We start from the raw sequence: 23,390 nt of genomic DNA on the forward strand, positions 1-23,390 counted from the left end.
AACATGATTAACAAGTTAAAGATACTCGGTACCGACCAACATCACGCGGCGAAAGTGGGCAGGGGAGCTCATTGGCAAGCCAATTATTGCTCACCCAGACGAATTCTCCCGCCGAGTTTCTATTGGAGTCAGGAAGGCATGATATAAGTCGTACATGCATGTCCCTAGTCTTTAAATAATAATCGGACCCAATATTACCGCATAAACTATACATAAAGTTGATGTCGTGATGGTTCAGTTGCAACCCATATATTTGGTTTAGTCTAATGACACAACTCACAACTCGGTAAAAATTGGGGGGGAGTTGGTCGGGGCTTAGGCCATAGAATCTAAGGGTACCTATAATGAGAGGGTCCACGAGAAACCTAACCCCACCCTCTAGTATAGCCATTAAGGGAAAAAATACTACGTTTGTGCCAGAGCCCCTCTCGAGAGCAATATTGCCCTCGTGACAATAGGCAATATCGACATCCCCAAGGACACCATAGGCTTCTCTAAAGTTGGCCAAGGCAGCCCCAGGTGCAAGAAGATGAGGGTATCCCATTCCTAAACTCTAGAGTGAAGAAAAATTGAAAGGAAGAAAGAGTATAGAAAACTTACTTTGGGCACTAGAAAACGATGGTCTGAAGTGGAGTGTTTACGCACAGGAGGAGGATGCTCGGCAGGGAAGAAGATGAAGGAAAAAGGATGTAAAGAGTGATGTGGAAAATCAGAGGGAACTATTTATAGGGTCCAAATGGAGTTAAAAGCATTTAATGAAAAAGGGAAGGGGGGAAGAAACTTTCCGAATTCTTTTTGTAACGGCCATGCGTGCCGCCTCGATTCACAAACCATTAGACTATGATGACGGTTACACCTGACAGTCTGGCGTGACGCACCTTTCAAGAGCACATAAATGAACATCCTATCCGTTTAGTCACTAACGCATGAGCTTCCCAAAGAGCCTATGGCGCATGTCTTCCTTGATTCATGCCCGGGATCCGGGGGGGGGGGGGGGGCTATCATACAAGGCTAGACCCCATGCCCCGCGAGCCTTGGGCCCAAGCCTCACAATACATTATATGACCCTGTCCTCATTCTGAATATTTAGCCTCGGTCCAGACGCCTCAGGGCCCAACCTAGGCCCAAGAGCTAAAATGAGACTACGCCGTCCTAGATACCCAAAACAGGCCCCTCCCAATCATCTCTAACCTGGTCAAAGGGGCTCGGCCGCCCGGTAGTGCCTTCGAGATTATCGCTGTCGAGCGGGCTTTTGGAGGTGGGAATTAGTTCCAATGCCATTACCACCTCTCCTGACGGAACATCCACTTAGAGATGATAGAATTAGACCCCCATTCGCACTAGTAAGGGGGAGTAATCATAACATCTCCACTTATCCTAGCCTAAAAATAGGAGAAAAGAAGGAGGAAGAAGGGTTGGCAATTCTAGGGAGAACACATAGAGAAAAGAGTGACTATTTCAAGAAAAGTAGGAGTGACTTTGTGCAAGAGAGAAAGGCTTGCAAAATCTAAAGTGAGTGGCTAGGTCCCCAAGCGAAGGACCACCCATAGTAGGAAACCCAAAGCCCACAATACAAATAAATTGTGAACCTAAAAATAGGTCGAGCTCGTTAACTGTATTTTTGGCACGCACAGAAATCTACATGAAAAACTGGGTAACGAGTACCTGAGCTACAAAAAGTCAACTCTGGAAAAAGTCAACAATCAACCGTCAAAGTCAATGGTCAATGGTCAAAGTCAACGTTGACTAATGCTGACATAAGTAGCTGAATGGGATGCTGGCGTGGCAGTGATGACGTTAGCTAGGGTTGACGTGGCGTAGATGACGTAATCAATGACGTTAGGAGATCAATTTTGGCGCATGTAGGCTCGTGGAAGTGCCTAAAGGAGAGGGGTGGCGCGTGCAGGCGCGAGATATTGCCTCCGAGACTTCTAGTGGTGCGTGATTGGTCCAATGAAGACGATTCTCACAAGTGAGCAGATCGAAAAGAGCCCTTTTTTTATGGTGCAACCTATGGTCTAATCAGAGAAGCAAAAGCAGTGGTGGTAGCAAAGCAGTGGTCTTTGATGTACTGTAGTTGTGGTGGAGGCAGTTGTGATGCTAACAACGACAGCTGCAGTGGATGACACCCAAGAAGACAAGACTACTTAAGAGCGGTATACCAAAGGATTAGAGCGTGGCTCTAATACCATGTTAGAAATACTAAATGAATATTATTGTATTTCTCAAATAATAAAATATACATGAGTGTATTTATATAGGAGACAGAGTGTGTAGTATAAGTATGTGTGTTATACAAGTAAATAAGGTGGGCCTAAAGCCCACAACCTATTACACATTAACATAGATGATTTCCAAGATTTCATCTTAACAATAATAATTAGTATGTTTATTGTATTATGAAACTATATGTCAAATGAACTAATAGTTTATATTTTACTTTCTTACTAATACAATGGACAAATTTGTAATAAAGAAACATTGTAGACCACAAGATTCATTTCCTATATAAGATTTATCTTTTTATTGACCCACTAGAAAAAAAAAATCTTGGAGCCGACACTGGTTGTTAGTCGGCTGTGGCAGTGGATGTGGCTAATCTGAGGTTAGAAAGAGGGAGACATAAAGGAATGAGTGAAGAGAGAAAAGAGAAGAGAGAAGAGAGAATAGGAATGTGAGAGGAGAGAGTCACATAGAAAAGATGGTCAAACTAATTAATGACAAGTTAAATGGTGTTTAGGGACCAAGTTGTTTTTAGGGACCAAATTGGTCAATTTTAAAATATCTTGAATCTAGCTAGCATTAATCCAAACCTCAAGTTATATTAATGGAATTTACTCTTCTTCTTCTTCTTCTTCTTCTTCTTTTTTATTATTATTATTATTATTATTATTTGATAATAGAAACAATGAAATTAGGAAAGGGATTTGAACTTAGATGGCAAAATGTTTACATTTAACACATTATATAGTTGTTGTGTACTAACCAGCAATAGACAGTGCCCTTTCATTTCACAATTATCTTATTCCAAAAAGCAACGAAAGAATTTCTAACTCATAAAAATCCTACATTTATAGTGGGTCAAACTCCAGACTTTGGGCCTATTTAATTAGAGATTTTTAGCATCATTGTTTAAGTGTTATGGAAATATGTGTGAGTTAAAAAGTGTTGTAAAAATACATGTTTCAATTAGGGGTGTCCACGGGTCGGGTTTGTGCCCGACCTGGGCTCAACTCGAATTGTTTGGGTGGGTGAAAATCAAAACCAAAACCGACCCGTATTAATGGTCGGGTTGTCCGGTTTGGGTCTATCAGTTTTTAGGTTTGTGTTGGTTGGTTTCAGGTTTCGCTGCCGGTGCCGAAATTTCACCAAATCTGGCGAGATCTGGTCAATATTTGGCCGGATCCGTCGAATCTGGACTAGATCTCGACGAAATCTTCTCGGACCTCGTCGGATCTGATGGATTTCAAGTTGATTTTCGTCGGAAAAGGAAAAATATCGCTGGTATTTATAAATTTTTGTCAGAAAACCTTTGAATATCGCCGGATTTTGTTGATTTGATGGTTGGGTCAGGTGGCTCGGGTTTTTGGGGAGGAAACCTACCAACTGACCCAAAGGTATCAGGTTCTGTAGGTGGCGACCCGCCGCCGATCGTTGGATTGGTCGGTTCGGGTTTTTTTCAGTCGGCTTCGGGAGGGTCCAGCGGGTTGGTTGGGTGATGAGAACCAGTGGACACCCCTAGTTTCAATATCTAAATACTAAAAATTGTTGAATTAAGTTTACTACGTACGAAGGCCACATCGCATGGATACATTATAATCCAATTTTTTACAACTTTTATAGATAATATATTCCTCCTAAGAAACTATATGTACCAGATGTTAGTGCCTATATGTGCCGTACGTACATGCATGCTTACACATTTGAGCAAAGGTACCACAGGGTTGTATGTTATTCGCGATCGTGGTACCACGAGGTTGTATTTATTCGTGATTGTGATTTAAGACAAAATATACTTCTCATAAAAGAAAAGGTAAGGACCCAATAGACTTACAAATAGCCTGGATCAGACTTCTTATCCATGACAAGGCTTCTTCCAGACCTAGCAGCTAATTTTCTGAGCTGAATTCTGAATATATACTAAAAAAAAAAGCACCAAAATGAGTTTTTTAATATCAAAAGGAGAATGTCAAGCTGATACTACTCCTTTAATGGTATGGATGATGTCAATGATTTTCTCTACATGGGAAAGGAGGGCTATCTCTGGTATAGCTATGTCAAAAGCATGATTTTGGAATCTGGCTTCAAGGGTCAAGGTCTTTATTTAGTCTTTTATTTCTGGAGGAAGGGTTTCTATCATATTAAGGATATCATTAGGGGCTGCAGTAGAAGGGCCAGATGATGAGGATGGATCTATTATTGGATATACACATAAAGGTGGAGGAATTATTGTGGTATGAAGAACTGGAGGCTTTCTAGAAAAGTAATCAATGATAAGATTATCTTTACCTTTGATGTGTTTGACTTGAAAAGACCATTGTGAGTATTATTTGTATAAAAGCAAGAGTCTATTTGAGAATAGTTTTTTTAGTCCAAATTAAAAAGATTTTGTTAAAAATGTTGTAGATAAAGTTAAAAAGTAGCTGAAATATTATAGCAAAACTCATAAATAGTACTAAAAAGTGCAATGTGACCTATAAATACTAAAAATAAGCTAAATAATAAAAAAGCTAGTTTTTTAAGCTAACACCAAACTCAACTTAAGAGTATATACAACAAGCTTATTAGAGCACTTACATCAGTGCTTATATAACAGAACAAATGGTATGATTAGGTTTTTAATCTTTGATGTGTAATCCATTCAACCCTGTTGTCATGAAAATTGTTGATTGTTTTGATTTGTATGATCTTGTATTGAATGATGATAATAATATTCACGATGCCTATTGTAAGTTTTATAAATTTTGTAAGAAATCTCTTAAAAATTCTACAAAATTAAAAGCTAAATTTGAGAAGGTCAAATTTGAAAAAGATGAATCAATTGCAAAACCAAATGGAGCCAATAAATTGAATGAGAATTTAAAAAATTAATTCTCATCTCACTACTAAATGTCATCAATTATAAACACCTATGTGCAATTCATAAAAGTTGTGTTCAGTAAGATGTAGCACTTACACAACAAGAAAAATGGTGTTTGTTTAAAAAAAATTCAAAGGGTATTTCTTTTCTTTCTCTTATATACTCATGCATGATATGCTTCATTGTGCTTAAAAGAAGAAGAAAAAGCAAAAAGAATCAAAATGCTTTTAAATACGATTGCAAGCGTGTTTCTAAGAGATGTGGGAGTTATAGGATGCACCTCAAAAGTCATAGTCCCCATCAACCGGTTATGATTGTGCGTGAGTTTTTATGATTCTCTTGTATGATTTTTTTTTGCATGATGAGACACTTATGCTTACTTGCAAAAGTTTCACATACAACAATTAATTCTTTGCTACTCTTGATACAATGTGATTTGGCCATTTAAAGTTACTCTTGTACTAGTGTGAGTTTTTTTTATACAAAAATTTGTGTTTTTGCTTTAAATTATTTTCAGGCTTGATACATCAAGCTCAATCTATCAAAGTCTTCTCGACATGTCTCTCGATACATCAAGCTCCTCTTGCATGCTTTTCATGTATGATTCATGTTTTGCATTTTTGTTGTCCCTTTTGTGTCCATAGCATCTTGTTTTCATGTTTTTCATATTGGTCAATTTGCATCCTCCCGCCACTTGTGGATGTCAATCGCTCCGTAGACTTCTTGAAGTATTTGGAGGGAATGATTCCTTCTTGAATGCAATTAAGATCAGCACCTAAATCAATTAAGGCTATGACCTCGAATTCAAAATCTTTGCTAATGACAATCCTGACTTTGGAATGTCATTTATGGAAGTTAATCCTACTGATGGTATCTAAGAACAATTCTTTGGAGGGTTCTTGGATAAGGTCAGCTGTAGGGTTAACTGTTTGATCAACTTCATCATTAGAGGGGTTCTGGAATGAGGGACCTTCCTCATTGCTTTGATGAGAAGTTTTCTCCAATAGTTGGACTCTTCGATTAAGAAGATCATAATCAACCCTTAGAATGGTTAATTCTTATATATATATATATATATATATATATATATATATTTTGTAACTAACTTAGGGGGAGGGTTAATTTGATACACTTTGATATTAATACGTTTTGAGATGTGTATCTTTATGCTTTGGTTCACATGCTACCATTGAGATATTCTTGTTGTTTATTCTGCTAGCATTGTGAATAAAAGTTTTCTTGAGCTTATTTATTTAACTTGTCAATGTTTTCCACATGGTACCTTGATGCGTCTTATTTAGTGCCTTTCAGGAAAGAAAGGTTAAAGCAAAGTCAAGATTCTAAGCCTTCTTCTTGCAACAACTTCCAAGGTTCAAATCTTTTAGACTAGGCTTATGTTTTTTCTGTGTAAATTAATTGGGGAGATTGTCAAGTTAATGTTCTCTCATAATTTGTTTTGCGGTTTTGTCATAGATTGCCAAAGAGGGAGATTGTTAAGGTCATATTTTTTTATGTATTGGCATATCTTTTGACAAAATGCACTTTACATGTAATTGAGTAGATCTAATATGTGTATAGGATATTAAGAAGTGTGTTGATAAGACAAAACAAGTAGTTTCATTAAAGACATGAAGATTACTCTAGAATTGCTCAAAAAAAGTTGAATCTGCAAGTCCTAATACATCTTCAATACCTATCGATCTATCAAGATTTAATGAAGCTCGATACCTCTTGATCTATCGAGCTATAGGATTTTAGAATATGGCCTTCAATGTTTTAATCCTATTGGCTATTTATTTTAGGGTTTGTGTAAATCTAAAAAGAATAGGAAAGCCCATTTAAAAGGCCCATAAAGCTCCTATTTAAATAAGGAGGTGGAGAAAGAATACCCAAACCCAGAAAGCTTCATAAGGTTTTCTTTTAATTTGAAACCCTAGCCTCCTCATACAGAAGAAAGAAATGTTGCTGCATTTCTTATACGCTTTTGGATTCTGTAACCAAGCAAAGTTTCTAGCACTAATCATTGAAGATCTTATTAGTGTTTTTATGTGAAGCTATTTTTAAATCAACTACAACAATCAAATGGTTGCTGTTGAGTTAGTCACGTACAGAAATTTGTGCAAAATAGTTAATCACATATTTGGATCTGTGCAAAGGAAGAAGTTTTGTACAAGATTAAGTCCATTTGGGGATTGGAGTAAAGGTTGAACTGTAGATTTGTATTTTGGGATAGGTTTGGTAGTGGTAAGATTTCTTATACATGTAATTGCATGTTCTTGATTAGTGGATTCTTGGGAGTGATAACCTGAAAATCACCCGGTGGGGTTTTTGGCTTATGAGAGGTTTTCCCCATTCATAAAAAAATCACATTGTCAATTTAATTTCTGCTGCACATTAGTTTATTTGGTAATTTTTTCGTGCCTCTATGATTTGCATGTAATTTGACCTAATTAATTAACTTGGGTAATTGAATTAATTAACTAAGGTCAATATATAACCCAACATAACTAATGGGAATGGAAACTTTTGATCGTTTTAGGTGAAAAAAAAAGTTATTCATAATTATGGTTTTGAATGCTAATATAACATTTTGGGAGTTCTCCAAACTTGGATGCTAATGCTCTTAGAGCATTAGTATTAGGGGTGCCAAAACTTCTAAAATGCTATATTACCCCCAAAACCAAAATACTAACTACATTTGAGTTTCAATAGTTAAAAAAATTAAATAGAACTTTGCTACAGTATCAGAACTCACATTTAGGTTTATAAAAAAATTTAACTTTTAGCATCTCCAAAAGCTACTTTATCTATTTTAACATATCATTTCAATTCAAAACTAACCCTATACCCCCTCTCTTATTTTTACATCACACCCAACACTATTTATTTGTTGTTTGTTTGTTTCCCTCCCTTCCTCTTGGTCTCTTTCTCTCCCTTCCTCTTTATATTTTTATGAAACCAGCAACCACTAAGAACCTAGCACCATCCCACAAGCCACCACTGCAAGTATAATAGCAAAACCAAGCTATCCATAGGAGATTTACCAACAAAAAGCCAAATAAATCAACAACCCACCAGCAAGTATATATCCAGCCAAAATCATCACCGTGCAAATCCATCACCACAACTTGACCGAAATCATGACCAAAACTCAATTGAAACCCAAAATCAACCCACATTGACCCACATAAATCAACCAAAGAGAGGCAATGAGAGAGTTGGAGAGAAATAGAGACTTGAGAGAGAGAGAAATTAAAAAATTGATAAATAAATAATATTTTTAATAAAATGTAGAATAAATTGGATAATTTGATATAGGTTATTTTGAAAAGTAATTGTAAAAAATAAAATAAGTATGCCCTTAGGTTAAAATAGACATTTTCTTTTCAAATTAATACAAATTCGGTTAAAGTAACCATTTTAAAAAAAATAAAAAAAATTAAAAAAATAAAAAAAACCCTATGCTAACGCTCTTGTAGACCTATTAATTATTGGGCACAAGAAATTATAAACTGTGTAAATGATTGTACCTAAGAAGTCTGTTTTTTTCCCCCCCAAGAGAGCGTATTGTACTCCAACCCACAAGCTATCATTTAAGGCCCGTACCATAACCCCGACCACAAAATCCCCTAAGATAAAGAAAGTTTGCACCCACTCAATGGAAAAAATATCTGGCTCCTCGAGTCACTTCAACTCCTCCACTCCACCAAGTTTCCTTTTTGGTTTTTGATTTTTTTCTTTTTATGTTAAGTTTATCAAGACCATCTTTATCTGCTGCTAGTACAGTACCAAACCAACCCAAAATAAGAAAAAGCAGGATTTACTACTCTAAGAAAAAAGATAAAGCTAGAATCCGTGGAAAAACAGCCGCAATGGACACGGGTCAGACAGAGAATCATTTCAACAACACCACAGATTGACCGACTTTTACTTCTTTTCTTTTTATTTCTCTCTTTCTTCTTTCTACGTGTATATCATATCTCTCTCTCTCTCTCTCTCTCTCTCTCTCTGTGATAATAGAGAAAAAAAATAAAAATAAAAATAAAAAAGAAAATAAAAGAAAAAAAAAACAAAGGGGATAAGTGGGTGAGTAGAGAGTTACTTAGGGCAGCTTGAAATTAATTAAGCAGGTAGAGAGAAATCGGGAATGGGGCGGAAGAAGGTGGTTCTGAAGCGAATCGAGGACAAGAGCAGTCGACAAGTGACTTTCTCGAAGAGGCGAAGTGGGTTAATCAAGAAGGCTCGAGAGCTCTCTGTTCTCTGCGACGTCGAGATTGCGCTCTTCGTCTTCTCCAGCCGCGGCAAGCTCTACGAATTCTCTAGTGGGAACAGGCAAGCGTTTTTCTTTACTTTTTTTTTCTTCTTCTTCTTCTTGTTCTCATTTCTCAAATCCATTTCCATGTACTATGATACTCTTTTTTAGGTTGAATTTGCGGTCCGTACTGTTTATGCTTTGTGTTTAAAATTGCACTCATGTTGAAGTAGACGAAATTCAAACCCTAATTCTTCTTCTTATTTTTTTTTTATTTTATAAATAAGTATTTCAAACCCTAATTTCGTATTTGTTGACACACAAAATAAAAATGAAATAAAAAAAATTATTTTTTATATATATAAGATGCCGGAAACTTAACTTCCGATCCTTGCTCTCCCCACACTCATAAGAACTTAATATATACTTAAAACTGTAGCAGTAAAAAAAAATGTAAAAAAAAAATACTGGTTAAACTAACTGAATTTTTTTTTTTTCAATTGGTTTGGGAGTTATTCTCTTATTATTTCCGAGTTTCTCATATATATATATATATATATACACATTTATTTATTTCTAAATTTCTCTAGATATATATTATTTTTTAGAAGAAAAATTTCTCTAGATTTAGTGCTAATGTTAGTATATGCAGTTTAGAGTTATGTACGATGTTGTGGTACTTCCAAAGCTGTAAACTGAGTTTCCTTTTTTAGTACTTTACTAGTATACTTCGGTTAATGTGTGCCTGTCCACGGTAAATTATTTATTTTTTAAAAATATTTTTTCAAAAATTAAAAAAATATATTAATACCTTTTCAATTCTAAAAAAATATTTTTAAAAATAATTAATTATTGTATACTCTAGAGTACATATTAGCAAAATCCTACTTTTATATAAAATTTTCAGTCCAGTTTATTTATTGCTGTATTATATAATATTTTTTTTTATGAATTTTATTAACAGGCATTAATAAACTATATTTAAAAAAATTTAATACTATTTTTATAAAAAATATAAAAAATTGTTAAAAAAATTAATTATTTTACCACTTATCTATAAAAATGTTTCTAAATCAATGCTTTTAGAATATTAGTTAATTTTTTTTTTAATTATTACAGAAAGTTAGAATTTTAGAATCCGTTTAACTGCATATATTATTATATTCATAACATCTTTCCAAAATTCCTCAAAGGAAACAAAAGATCTCTCCGAAACAGGCGCTACCATTAGTTTATTTATTATTATTATATTTGCTGAGTTGTTAGTTTTATTATCTATTTATTGCGCTTCTAAAACAATATCATCTTTCTCATTTCTTTATTGCCATTATTATTATTATTCTTTATTGTTTGCAGAATATTTTGTTTAATTATTTATTTATTGCTAAGTGCATTATTTTTAGTTTAAAAATATTATGAGGAATTTTATTCTTTATTTTTTGCTGAGTAGTTTGTTTAATTATTTATTTATTGCTAAGTGCATTATTTTTAGTTTAAAAATATTATAAGGTATCAATTAGGTGAACTACAACAATTTTTTACATAGTTTAAAGAATAATGTTAAGAACACATTTTTACCACTTACAACTCGTTACGGGATAAATTATAACATAAATGATGTCATTTTATATGTTACTAGCTTCACTCCAGTTTAAGTGCTCATTTGTTAATTAAGTACGATAGTAGTACCAGTTGTGGGTGGACATTCATCTCCATGTGATTAAGATCTGCCATTATTCGTCGTTTTCTTCTCAGTCTGTATCTGCAGACGGTTGTCCTGGGTTCTTGTTTAATACTATTTTTATAAAAAAATATAAAAAATTGTTTAAAAAATTAATTATTTTATCACTTATCTATAAAAATGTTTCTAAATCAATGCTTTTAGAATATTAGTTAACTTTTTTTTTATAATTATTACAGAAAGTTAGAATTTTAGAATCCGTTTAACTGCATATATTATTATATTCATAACATCTTTCCAAAATTCGTCAAAGGAAACAAAAGATCTCTCCGAAACAGGCGCTACCATTAGTTTATTTATTATTATTATATTTGCTGAATTGTTAGTTTTATTATCTATTTATTGCGCTTCTAAAACAATATCATATTTCTTTATTGCCATTATTATTATTATTCTTTATTGTTTGCAGAATATTTTGTTTAATTATTTATTTACTGCTAAGTGCATTATTTTTAGTTTAAAAATATTATGAGGAATTTTATTCTTTATTTTTTGCTGAGTAGTTTGTTTAATTATTTATTTATTGCTAAGTGCATTATTTTTAGTTTAAAAATATTATAAGGTATCAATTAGGTGAACTACAACAATTTTTTATATAGTTTAAAGAATAATGTTAAGAACACATTTTTACCACTTACAACTCGTTACGGGATAAATTATAACATAAATGATGTCATTTTATATGTTACTAGCTTCACTCCAGTTTAAGTGCTCATTTGTTAATTAAGGACGATAGTAGTACCAATTGTGGGTGGACGTCCATTTCCATGTGATTAAGATCTGCCATTATTCGTCGTTTTCTTCTCAGTCTGTATCTGCAGACGATTGTTCTGGGTTCTCGTTTGTTGTGTTTCGTGTTGTTGCATGTACCTATAGCGTGTCTCCGATCTTATTTGCCACGTAATTTCCCCTACTGGCCTACTCTACACTTGTCTTTTGTTACATTTATGAAACTAATCTAAACCCTCTCTCTCTCTCCCCCACCACCCCCCCCCCCCCCCCAAGTTTGTGACTTTCATAAACTCATAATAGTAAAAAACTGTTTTGTTGTAGACATTAGGGTTCAGCAGTTGTTTAGTACCTTAGAAACATGAGAGGGTGGTTTATATCAAAGGGCACAGAATAATAACTTATCAAAAAAGAAAAGTGGCATAGAATAATAATAAGGAAATCTAAAGAACACAGGTTGAGGTGGTGAAGCCAGATAGGATTGCCATTGTCGAAAATGTTTCATTAGATCAAGGTGCGTGGTAAAGAATATATTACTAGTTTGCATTTAAATTCTACTGGAAACCAATAGTTTAATTCTACATATATATATATATATATATATATATATATATATATTAAATCTAAAGAATAACACCCGTGCGCACACACTATATATCTTATACGTTAAGAACGTTTTTAATTTTGAATTAATATATGATATTTTCTTAAGTAAATATAAGTTTTTTTTTTTTTTTGAGAATCCAGACCTCAAGCCTGGGACTTTATTAGGAGAGCAATATCAAGTAAATCTCTATATTTTTACGAATAAAAAAAGGAATAAGTCTTGATATGTCTAAAAATATACAAGTTAATTTAATAAAATTAAAAAATTATTAAATTGCATATGGTATCCATTAAATATAATTGATTCAACGAACTATGTATGATATAAGAGTGATTAAAGGGAACAAAAATGCATTAATCAACTATATAAATACATTACACATGTTTAGTAAAGTAAAAAATCTACGGGGGCCTTAATTTAAATTTATATCCAAAATTATTTTTTTTAAACCAAAAATATAAGAGGGAGGATTTTTGAAAAGTCAAGGGGGGACATTCTTGTAACACTTCTTATTAATACTTCTTCCTTATTTATAGAGGAAGAATCATAGCACCTTATTCCATTAATTCAATGTGACTTGCGATACTTTTAAATACATATTTATTTTTTCAATGTGAGACTTACATATTATTTATTATTAATATTCTATTATTTATGACATTATTACGATTAAACCTTTGGTAGAATCATTTTTTGACCTTAAAATCTTGAGCCTTAAAATAAATATTGTCAGCCTTTCTCAACCTAATTTTGTAGGCTTGCAATAACCAAAAGTGATCAAACTCAGAATCAGGGTCACTCACCCACCACCAACCTAATTTAGCAACACTCACAACAACCAAATGTGATTTGACTCAAAATAAGGCCATTCATCCACCATTGACAAGAAGGAAAATCATCGGCCTTAATGTGATCACTGTTATAGCACTGCTATAAAAGAGGGCACACCAAAGCAAAGTGCTACAAACAAACTCTACGGTTACCCACCAAACTAGTCGATTGTAGCCACTACCACAAGTGATGCCATTGATGCATCTAACAATGAGACACATTAGCTCACAGTGGAACAATATCAATAACTTCTCTCTCTTCTCAACATGAACATCACCTAGTCCATTGCTAATCTCACAAGGAATTCCAATTTTTCACTTTAGGTTATAGATATTGACACTTTCATTATGTCTTCGTGTGTTAATTACTTGCCTCTTGTTCTTTTTGTTTCTAATGATAGACATGTACGTCTACATAATGGGGAATTTTCATCTATTTCTCTCTTTGGGATTGTCACTCTCTCAGATAAAATACAGCTTAACAATATCATGTGAGTCCCGGATTTTATGTTTTAAACTTTTATTTGTTAGCAAACGCTTATCAAAAAAAAATTTGTTAACAAACTCGCACATTGTGAACATTACATTATTTATCAACATCCTTGTGTTGAGATATCCAAACAAAATAGTCTTGCTAAACGTAAACATCGCCACTCAAATTTTGATGGGATTGTGTCTTATCACTGTTCACTTAATCAGTTGATTGCCCACTCCTCTTCTTTAAGGCAAATCTCCACATGAACTTCTTAAATCTAAATGGTCATATGCACGCCTTTATGTCTTACGATGTTTATGTAATGGTCAAAATTTGTCATCTCACAAACACAAATTCTCTCATATAACCATCAAAGGGGTTTTTCTTGGATATCCTTTTGCTCAATTTGGGTATAGAGTTTCGATCTCAATAAATGTATTGTCTTCATTAGTATTGATGTCACATTCCTTACGACTTTTTTTCCACCACGAGAGCTTGTTTCACTCCAAGATAGCTGATTTCAGTCTTCTTAAAACTTATATCAAGCAAGAACATCAACCCTAGAGAGAAACTGATCAGCTTCAAGTGGGAGTGGAAGATAAAAAATTAAAAAAAAAAAAAAATCATTCTAATGGAGCCATGATGCAGATTGGTTAAGGGAGAAGAAAATATTTTTATATTTTATGTTGTTTTCTCCTTCAGTGGAATGAGGATTTATTTGCTTTTACAAGTTCAATTAAAATAAGTTTCCTAGTTGAATTAGGATTTTAATTGTTTTTCTTTTCCTAGTTAAATTGTTTTTCCTTTCTCAAGTAGAAGTAGGTTTATTATTTCTTTTCTTAAAATGAGTAAGAGATTTTATTTCTATAAATACTCTTTATATAGAGGTGGATTATTGTTATGTGTTGATTAATAAAAGTTTGTTAGAGAGGCTTTCTCTACTATTTCGCCTACTAGCCTAGTGTTCTTGTAGAACTTAGGTTTTGTGGAAGAGTTGTAGTAATTGTGTGTTATAGATTTTGCTTCTACATGCCTACACTGCATCAATTGGTATCAGAGCAAGGCTAGGTTCCTATAATGGCACAGAGAGGATCATGTGGGGGAAGACTTGTTGCCATAAATGACGTGTATGAATGCGATGAGGTTGCACGTGACGCGCAATTAGAGGCGTTCTTTCAACGAACAGAGGAGTGGTTTAATGCACTTTCAAAGTAGCTCATCGCCTTAGCCATTGGAAATTAACCTCAAAACTACCATCCAAATCCATGTTATGTAGAGGAGGATGAGGATCTCGACATCGAGGAGGAGGACTGCAATATCAAAGAGGATCACGTGGGGGATGACGTGTGTGAACGCGATGAGGTTGCTGCGATGCGCAACTAGAGGCATTCTTTCAACGAACAGAGGAGTGGTTTAATATGCTTTCAAAGCAGCTCACCGCCTTAGCCATTGGAATTCAACCTCAAAACTGCCATCCAAATCCATGTTATGTAGAAGAGGAGAAGGAGGAGGATCTCGACATCGAGGAAGGGGGCTGTAATATCGAAGAAGATGATGAATACATTGACAGAGTTTGTGCAATAGATTGGGATTCACCACCAATTTATGATATTTATCTAGATGAAAATAAAGTCAAATACATACAAGGTGAGGCCATAACCCACATTGTTGATGAGACTTTCTATGTTCAAGCACAAGAGGTTACTAATTTTATTGATTACAATCATACGTTGGTACAATTGGTTTGTTCAGAAGTAGATGAGTTCCCTATGGATGAACGAAGTTTCAATCTACTAAAGCTTGAACTTGAAACATTAAATACTGTGATTTCATTGGGGTTGATGAGCTTCTCTCAAATTGGGGTTGATGAGATAGACTATAATATTGAGGATGAGATGAAAAATCTGTTTGTTGGACATAGGAGGAGGAGGGAGAAACCCTTGGTTTCATACAATACAAGCAGATGGGAATCTGGGTTCAAATTAGATATTCCAAAGCTCAAAGGTTGTCTACAACCCTAAGAATTTCTAGATTGGGTTGCTGCGATTGAAGAGATTTTGGAGTTTAAGGAAGTACTACAAGACAAGTGAGTTTCTTTGGTGGCTACCAAATTCAAAGGATGTGCTGGTGCATGGTGGCAACAATTAAAACATGGCTGCATTTGCCAAGGTAAATCTAAAATCAATAATTGGGAAAAATTGTTAAAACATATGCGTGCTACATTCTTGCCCCATAATTATTTGTGTACATTATATCAACAGCTACACAATCTTAGACAAGGTACACAATCTATAGTTGATTATACTCGTGAGTTTTATCAACTTGTAGCTAGAGTTGACCTTGCAAATTTGAAAGATCAATTAGTTTCACATTATATTAGGGGCATGAGGCATCAGAGAGCCTTGCATTTCTTTGATCCGATTTCTGTATCTGAAGCTCATCAGAGAGCCTTGTATTTAGAGAAGATGATGAATAGGAGGACTAATATGGTTTCAAATAGTGGTGGCATCTAACTACCCCCAGTAGCTCCTCCTTATGGTGCAATTGCACAATCTACACAAAGAAAAGGCCAAGTTAATCAAGCTAATCCACAACCCAACCGCACTACTAGTAGTTCTGCCCCTCGATGTTTCAAGTGTGGTGAAGTAGGGCATAGAATGGCTGATTGCAAGAAGGGTGGCCGGTATGGTAAGGGTTTATTTAGTGAGAATGAAGAATGTACTAATAATCATTTAAATACCTTTTTGAGTCAGAAGTTATTCATGATGCTGAAGAGGAAGAGGAAGAGGAGTATGTGCTAGGAGATGATGGCCCTTTGTTAGATACGAGAAGGGAATGTTTCACACCTTGCAAATTTGAAGGTAAGGATTGGCTCCAAAGATAATATCTTTCAAACTACATGTACTATTGGGGGGCAAGGTATATAAACTTGTCATTGATTCTAGAAGTTGTGAGAATGTGGTATCAGAAGAGGCTGTTCAAAAATTGGGATAAGCAATAGAGAAGCACCCTAATCCTTACAAGCTATCTTGGCTCAAAAAAGGTAATGAGGTAATTGTATCTAAATGTTGTTTGATATAATTTTCCATTGGGATGAAATATAAGGATAATGCATGATGCAATGTAGTAGTTATGAATGCATGTCATCTTCTCCTAGGTAGACCATGGCAATATGAAAGGGGGATTCAACGTGATGGTAAGAAGAATACATACAGTTTTATGTTTGGTATGTGATACCCACCTACTCATGGTGATATCTACTAGTATGTGACACAAATTAAGGTTATTTAATTATTAATTGGTAGTTTTTTAAAAAAGTAATTATTGATTGGTAGGTTATCCAAGCACTTAGTGTGTTTGAACCTATGACCTCACCCTTCATCAATTCATGAAATAAGGAAATGATTCTTGAGCTAGAGCTCATTCAAAGCATAGGGTTTTTGTTTTTATTTTTGTAAGGAGATTGAACCTAAGCCAACTTTTGGAGAGGGTAACAATCTCTTAAGCTAAAAGGGAATTTGTTAAAGAGATTTTAATTGAACTTGTAAAAGCAAATAAATCCTAATTCCACTAGGAAAGAGAAAATAACATAAAATATTAAAATATTTTCTTCTCCTTAAACCAATCTACATCAAGCCATCAAACGCCATAAGGTGCACCTAGTGGTAAAGCGTTTAACTCAAACTGAAGGGCTAAACTACCATGAAACCTTTGCTCCATTTTCCAATTTAGTCATTGTCAAGTGTGTTTTGGTTGTCACCATTAAAAATTGGACCTTGCATCAACTTGATGTCGACAATGCCTTCTTACATGGAAAACCTCTATAAAAATGTTTACATAAAACCCTTACTAGGTGTTTGCACTCCAGGGGATCACATGGTATGCCACCTTCAAAGTCCTTATATGGCCTCAAACAAGACTTATAGAATTGGTTTGAGAAATTATCTTCAATTCTTCACCTTGTAGGGTTCAACAGCCTCATTGCGACTATTCCTTGTTCACAACTATCAACTTGATGTCTACAATGCCTTTTTACATGGAAACCTCTATGAAAAAGTTTACATGAACCCTTACTGGGTGTTCGCACTCAAGGGGATCACATGTTATACCACCTTCAAAAGTCCTTATATGGTCTCAAACATGACTAATGGAATTGGTTTGAGAAATTTTCTTCCGTTCTTCGCCTTGTAGGGTTCAATAGCCTTATTACGACTATTCCTTGTTCATAACTCTCAAAAATTCTTTCATTATGGTTGTGTTAGTTTATGTTGTGGATATCATATCACCATTAATCACACTTGTGCCATTAGTTCTTGAAGGCTTTTCTACATAGTTTTTTTCACATTAAAGACATTGGCCCCTTAAAATAATTAATTGGCATTGAAGTTGCTTGCTCTAAACATGAATTTTTGCATATATGAACTTTGCTTTTGGCTAATGCATTCTATTGTCTTACATATCCTCCACCCATCTTGCAACCTATTATGATTCTAATTGTGGTGCTTATTGAATTATTCACTGATCTGTTACCAGCCATTGTGTTTTTCTTCCTAACAACCCCAATTCTTGGAAGAGCAAAAAGCAAACTAATGTCTTTAGCTATTGTCTTCCACATCTTTCACCCATCTTGGAACCTATTAGAGCATTAACATCAAGGATTCTAAAAAATATCTCATTTACCATCTCAAAAGCTACTTTATCTATTATACAATACCACTTTTCAATACACCCAACATCCCAAACTCTATTTTTATTCTTTATTTTTTTATTATTGCTCTCTCTCTCTCTCTCTCTCTCTCTCTCTCTTCCTCTTCCTCTTCCTCTTCCTCTCTTTCTCCCTTTTCCTTAAAGCAACCAACCAACCATAACAACACATTACCCATTGCCACTCACATCCTAGCAAACCCATCGGCCAGCAACTGCCACCACAACCACAATAACCACAACCACAATAGCCACCACCATGCCAACTACCAAAACCCATTGAAAAAAACCACCAAACAAACACAAATACACACTGCCACTACCACTCACGTCCCAGCAAACCCATTGACCTCCGGCCAGAAATCGGCACCACGAACCCACATCAACCACCACCACACCACCACCAAGAGAAAAAATGAAAAAAAAAAAAAGAACACATACACAACACCCAAACCCATAATCCTCCATAAGCACAACAATTAATCAACCACAACCATCAATCACCTACCCCCGCCACCACGGCAACCCTCCACCACCACCATGAACCTAACCCACAACAAAAATCCACTACCACAATAGCAAACCCACACTAAAACCCACCACGACAACCCCCCACCTCCACCACTATGAACCCATAGATGACCCATAACAAAAACCCACCCCCAGCACCACCACCGCTTCAACCCCTACCTTAAAAAAAACCATCCCAAAATCAAATCAAACCCTTAGCAAAATCCAAATCCAAAAGATGACCCACAAAAAAAAAAAAAAAAAAAGAGGTGCTATGTCCACAATATTTTCACAACAAATCATAGGTGGTTAGTTGTTATTAGTTCAAATTTGAACCTGACACTAAAATTACTTTTTTGCCCTGATAGTAACAACTTGCTACTTAGAATTTGTTGTAAAAATATTGTAAAATGTTATGAACATAGCATTTCTAAAATAAAAAAAAAATCCAAACAAAAGAAAACCACAAATTCCGAATCCAAAAGACAAAAACTCATCCCAACCTCAAAATCAAACCCATAGCAAATTCCAACCCAAACCTCATCAGAACCCACCCAAAATCAAAACCCACTCACCTTTGCCATGACCTACCCAATCTCACTTGTAGAAAAAACACTACCACCACCGTGACCTCTCCACCACAACTAGGCCACCACTGCACACTAATCTCAACACTACGACCCACATGCCCCACGATGATCTCCATGCAAAATGGCCCAATCTAGCTCTAATAGCAAGTTTTGAGAGAGAGAGAGAGAAAATTAGAGAAGTGAGACACGGAGAGAGATAAAGAGTGGGAGACAGAGAGAGAATAAAAGGAAAAGAGAGAATAAATTAATTAAAAATTATACAACTTGCTACAGTGACATTGTAGAAGTAGAACCTTATTGTAGTGTGATTTTAAAAATTATTAGTAGCACCACCATTTCGGATAATGCCCATTTTTTATGGGTTGATGCTATAAATTTGCAATTTGGGGGTTGTAATGTTGATGCTCTTATGATTCTAATTGTAGTGCTTGTTGAATTACTCACTGATCTGGTACTAGCTATTGTGTTTTCCTTCATAACAACCCCATCTAGTGAATGGTTCCCCTGAAGGTTTCTTTGGAAGCTCTCGAGGTTTGTGACAAGGTGATCCTTTATCCCCTCTCATCTTCCTTTTGATTATGGAGGCCTTAAGAAGGATTCTAAGAAAAATTGAGGAATGTGGTATGATTCATGGTTTTCGTGTGGGACCAGTGAACTCTGTTGGTGTATGCATTTCTCATTTGTTGTTTGCGAACGACACTATTTTGTTTTGTGATGCTTCTAGGGATTAGTTGCTGTCTATAAGGCTGGCCTTATTGTGTTTTCAAGCTTTTACAGGTTTGAAGGTTAAAACAGGGAAAAGTAAGATTGTCCCTATTAGGGAGGTGAATAATCTGGATGCTTTGGCCAATATCCTTAGTTGCAAGGTGGGCAGCTTGCCTATGAAATACTTGGGGATGCCACTTGGTACATCGTTCAAGACAGCTTCTATTTGGAATCCCATTTTGGAGAAGATGGAGAAGAAATTATCAGGATGGAAACGCCTTTATTTATCCAAGGGTGGTAGGCTCACTTTATTGAAGAACACTCTTTCTAGCCTTCCTACTTATTTTTTATTGTTATTTACTATTCCTATAGCTGTGGCTGCAAGACTGGAAAGAATCCAAAGAAACCTTTTATGGGGATCGTCTGAAGTGAGCTTCAAATACCCTTTGGTGGCGTGGGACCTATTGAAATGGGAAGTTTGGGGATGAGAAATTTGGTGTCCTTTAATCAAGCTCTATTAGGAAAGTGGTTGTGGAGATACGGGCATGAAGTTACTCATCTTTGGCTGAGGGTTATATCCACTAAATATGGGGAGGGTCAAGGGGGTTGGGGTACTAAAATTTGTAGGAGAACTCATGGGTGTGGTTAGTATTAATGAAGGGTGGGAAGACTTCTCTAAGAATTTTTCCTTTGTTGTGGGTGATGGTACCCGGATTCGTTTCTGGCATGATAGATGGGTTGGGGTTGATCCCTTAAGATCCTCTACCCTGAGTTATATGTGATTCAGCGGATACGAAAGTTTGTATTTCCGATGTTGTGAGTTATCAAGAGGGGGATGTTACATTTTGGAACTTGAGATTTTATAGGGATTTTGAAGACTGGGAGCTTGCTGCTTCTTTTTCTCTTCTTGATTTTATTCAAGTTCATCTTCCACATGGAGTAGGCAGCAATTCTTTGTGTTGGGGTCTTAATGGAAATGGTAAGTTTGATACCCGTTCCTTTTACTATGAGTTAAGGACGACTACCAACTCAATCTCCCCTTGGAAGGGCATTTGGAAAGCATAGGTTCCCAAAAGGGTGGCTTTTTTTTTATGGACGGCAACTTATGATCGCATTCTTACATTGGATAATCTCTTACTTAGAGGTCGCCCTTTGACAAATCGGTGTTGTATGTGCCGGTGTAGTGGGGAATCTGTGGATAATCTCTTTATTCACTGTCATGTGGTGAATTCTTTATGGGTTTTTATGCTTCAGGCTTTCGATATTCAGTGGGTCTTGCCTAGCTCTGTAGTGCAATTATTATTTTGTCAAAATCATTGGCTGGGGAAACATGATTCAAATATTTGGAATTTAATTCCAGGATGTTTGATGTGGACTGTATGGATGGAGCGTAATCGTCGGTCCTTTGAAGATTCTAAAAAGTCTTTGGTTGAGTTAATAGGCCTGTGCTAGAGAAGTCTTTTTGATTGGTCCCGGTGTTGGAGTTTTACAGAATGTTCTTCTATTGTTCAGTTTTTTTTCTTCTCTTAGTTTAGTCTCTTGATAGTTTTTCTGTGGTGTTCTGTTTTGTGCTTTGTTGTGTTCATTCTCATGAACACAGGTATGTTTCTTTTTCCATTTTCGTCAATAATAATTCTTAAATTACCTACAAAAAAAAAAAGTACTATATCTAGCTTCTCTGTTGAACCACGCCAGGACCTCCATCAAATATGAACTCGTTTGGCTTTTATGGCTTCTTAGGCACCTTAACATCATTCACAGTGACTCTATGAGACTTTACTATGACAATAAAGTAGCACTCAACATTACTTCTAATCTCATATTCCATGAGTGCACCAAACTCATTTAGTAAGATTGCCCCCTCATTCATGAAACGATTCAAGCTAGATTGATCCACACCTTTCATGTTACTTCTATGCATCAAATTGTTAATATATTTACTAAGCCTCACGGCAAAGATCAATTTCGTCCCTTAGTGGCAAGTTGGGTATCAATGACATTCATGCTCCAACTTGATGGGGATTACCCAATAAGCATTTGGCTCAGTATTCAGATATCACCAAACAATATATCAAACATTTCATTATTGTACTTTGGGTTAAGTAATGTGTTTGAGCTTGGTGAGAGAGTGTAATTAAAGCGTGTGTGTTTAGCTGTTAGTTTGTTTTTCAAAAAAAAAAAAAATCATTATTAATTTTGTTAACATGTTGAAATCCAAGCTCTTGATTTTATGTAGTCAAATCTCTAAAATTTCTCATTGATTTGATGAAATCAAATCCCTCAAATCTCTTGATTTGTATAAAATATATGAAAATCACTCTCATTTTCTCCGCTCCTCTTATATTACAAGGAGACCAAAGTGTTGCATTTGTGCTATGAAAAATATGGTGAAGTAAAAAATAAAAATAAAGATTTCTTTTTTCTCGTGATATTTTACTAAGAGGAGACCAAAGTGTTACATTTGTGCTATGAAAAATATGAAGTGAATAAAAAGAATTTCTTCCTTATCACAATATTTTACGGTAGTAGAAGGGGCTTTGTATCAACAACAATAACCAATTATAGGGTTCCTAAAGGCAAAGAGATGAATAAGGGTGATGTAATGGGTTGTCTTGAAACCTTACCTATCTAGTTTTATATTCATCCTTTGTTAGATATACACGTGTGAGTGAAGTCTCAATTTTTTTTTTTTTTTTTTGGGATAAGTAATGAAAATTTATTCAAAGTCATAAAAATGAGTCACCCATGTATATAGGAAGTATATATTTGTGGACCAACTGCTATGTTTCAGGAACACATGAGACTTATTGATGTTGGATTTAATTACGCAGCCAAAGATTATCTCCAACAAATTGACGATTTGTGATAATGCCTCATTAGTAGTAGTTATCATTAGTTGTTATTTGTTTAGATTTAGATTGTTATCTAGTTTGTTGGCAGTAGGTTAAGATTGATGTTATCTTTAGGAGTTATCATTTCGTATTTGAATTTATCATGGTTGTATTTAAGCTACGGCTTATTGATCAATAAGAGGCATCAGATATTATTCACTTAAACTATTCTCTTCTTTTCTATGAAATTCTTGGAGGGTTGTTGCCTCGAATACAACTAATTCTTCTCAAACTCACCGGTCATAGCATTTGGTATCAGAGCCAAATGATGAACAA

General features: G+C 35.1%; 1 protein-coding gene across 1 annotated transcript in view; it reads left to right on the forward strand.

The window, feature by feature from the left end:
- Window positions 1-8,829: 8,829 nt before the first annotated feature.
- LOC142627130 (MADS-box protein FLOWERING LOCUS C-like) overlaps window positions 8,830-23,390 on the forward strand; it is a 34,835-nt gene continuing 20,274 nt past the window's right edge. Inside the window, exon 1 of the mRNA XM_075800930.1 lies at window positions 8,830-9,412. Coding sequence (XP_075657045.1) covers window positions 9,228-9,412 — 185 coding nt within the window. The 5' untranslated portion in view covers window positions 8,830-9,227. The remainder of the gene's footprint in view (window positions 9,413-23,390) is intronic.

The sequence above is a fragment of the Castanea sativa genome, chromosome 3, assembly GCF_040712315.1.
Source record: "Castanea sativa cultivar Marrone di Chiusa Pesio chromosome 3, ASM4071231v1".
NCBI classification, from domain to species: domain Eukaryota; kingdom Viridiplantae; phylum Streptophyta; class Magnoliopsida; order Fagales; family Fagaceae; genus Castanea; species Castanea sativa.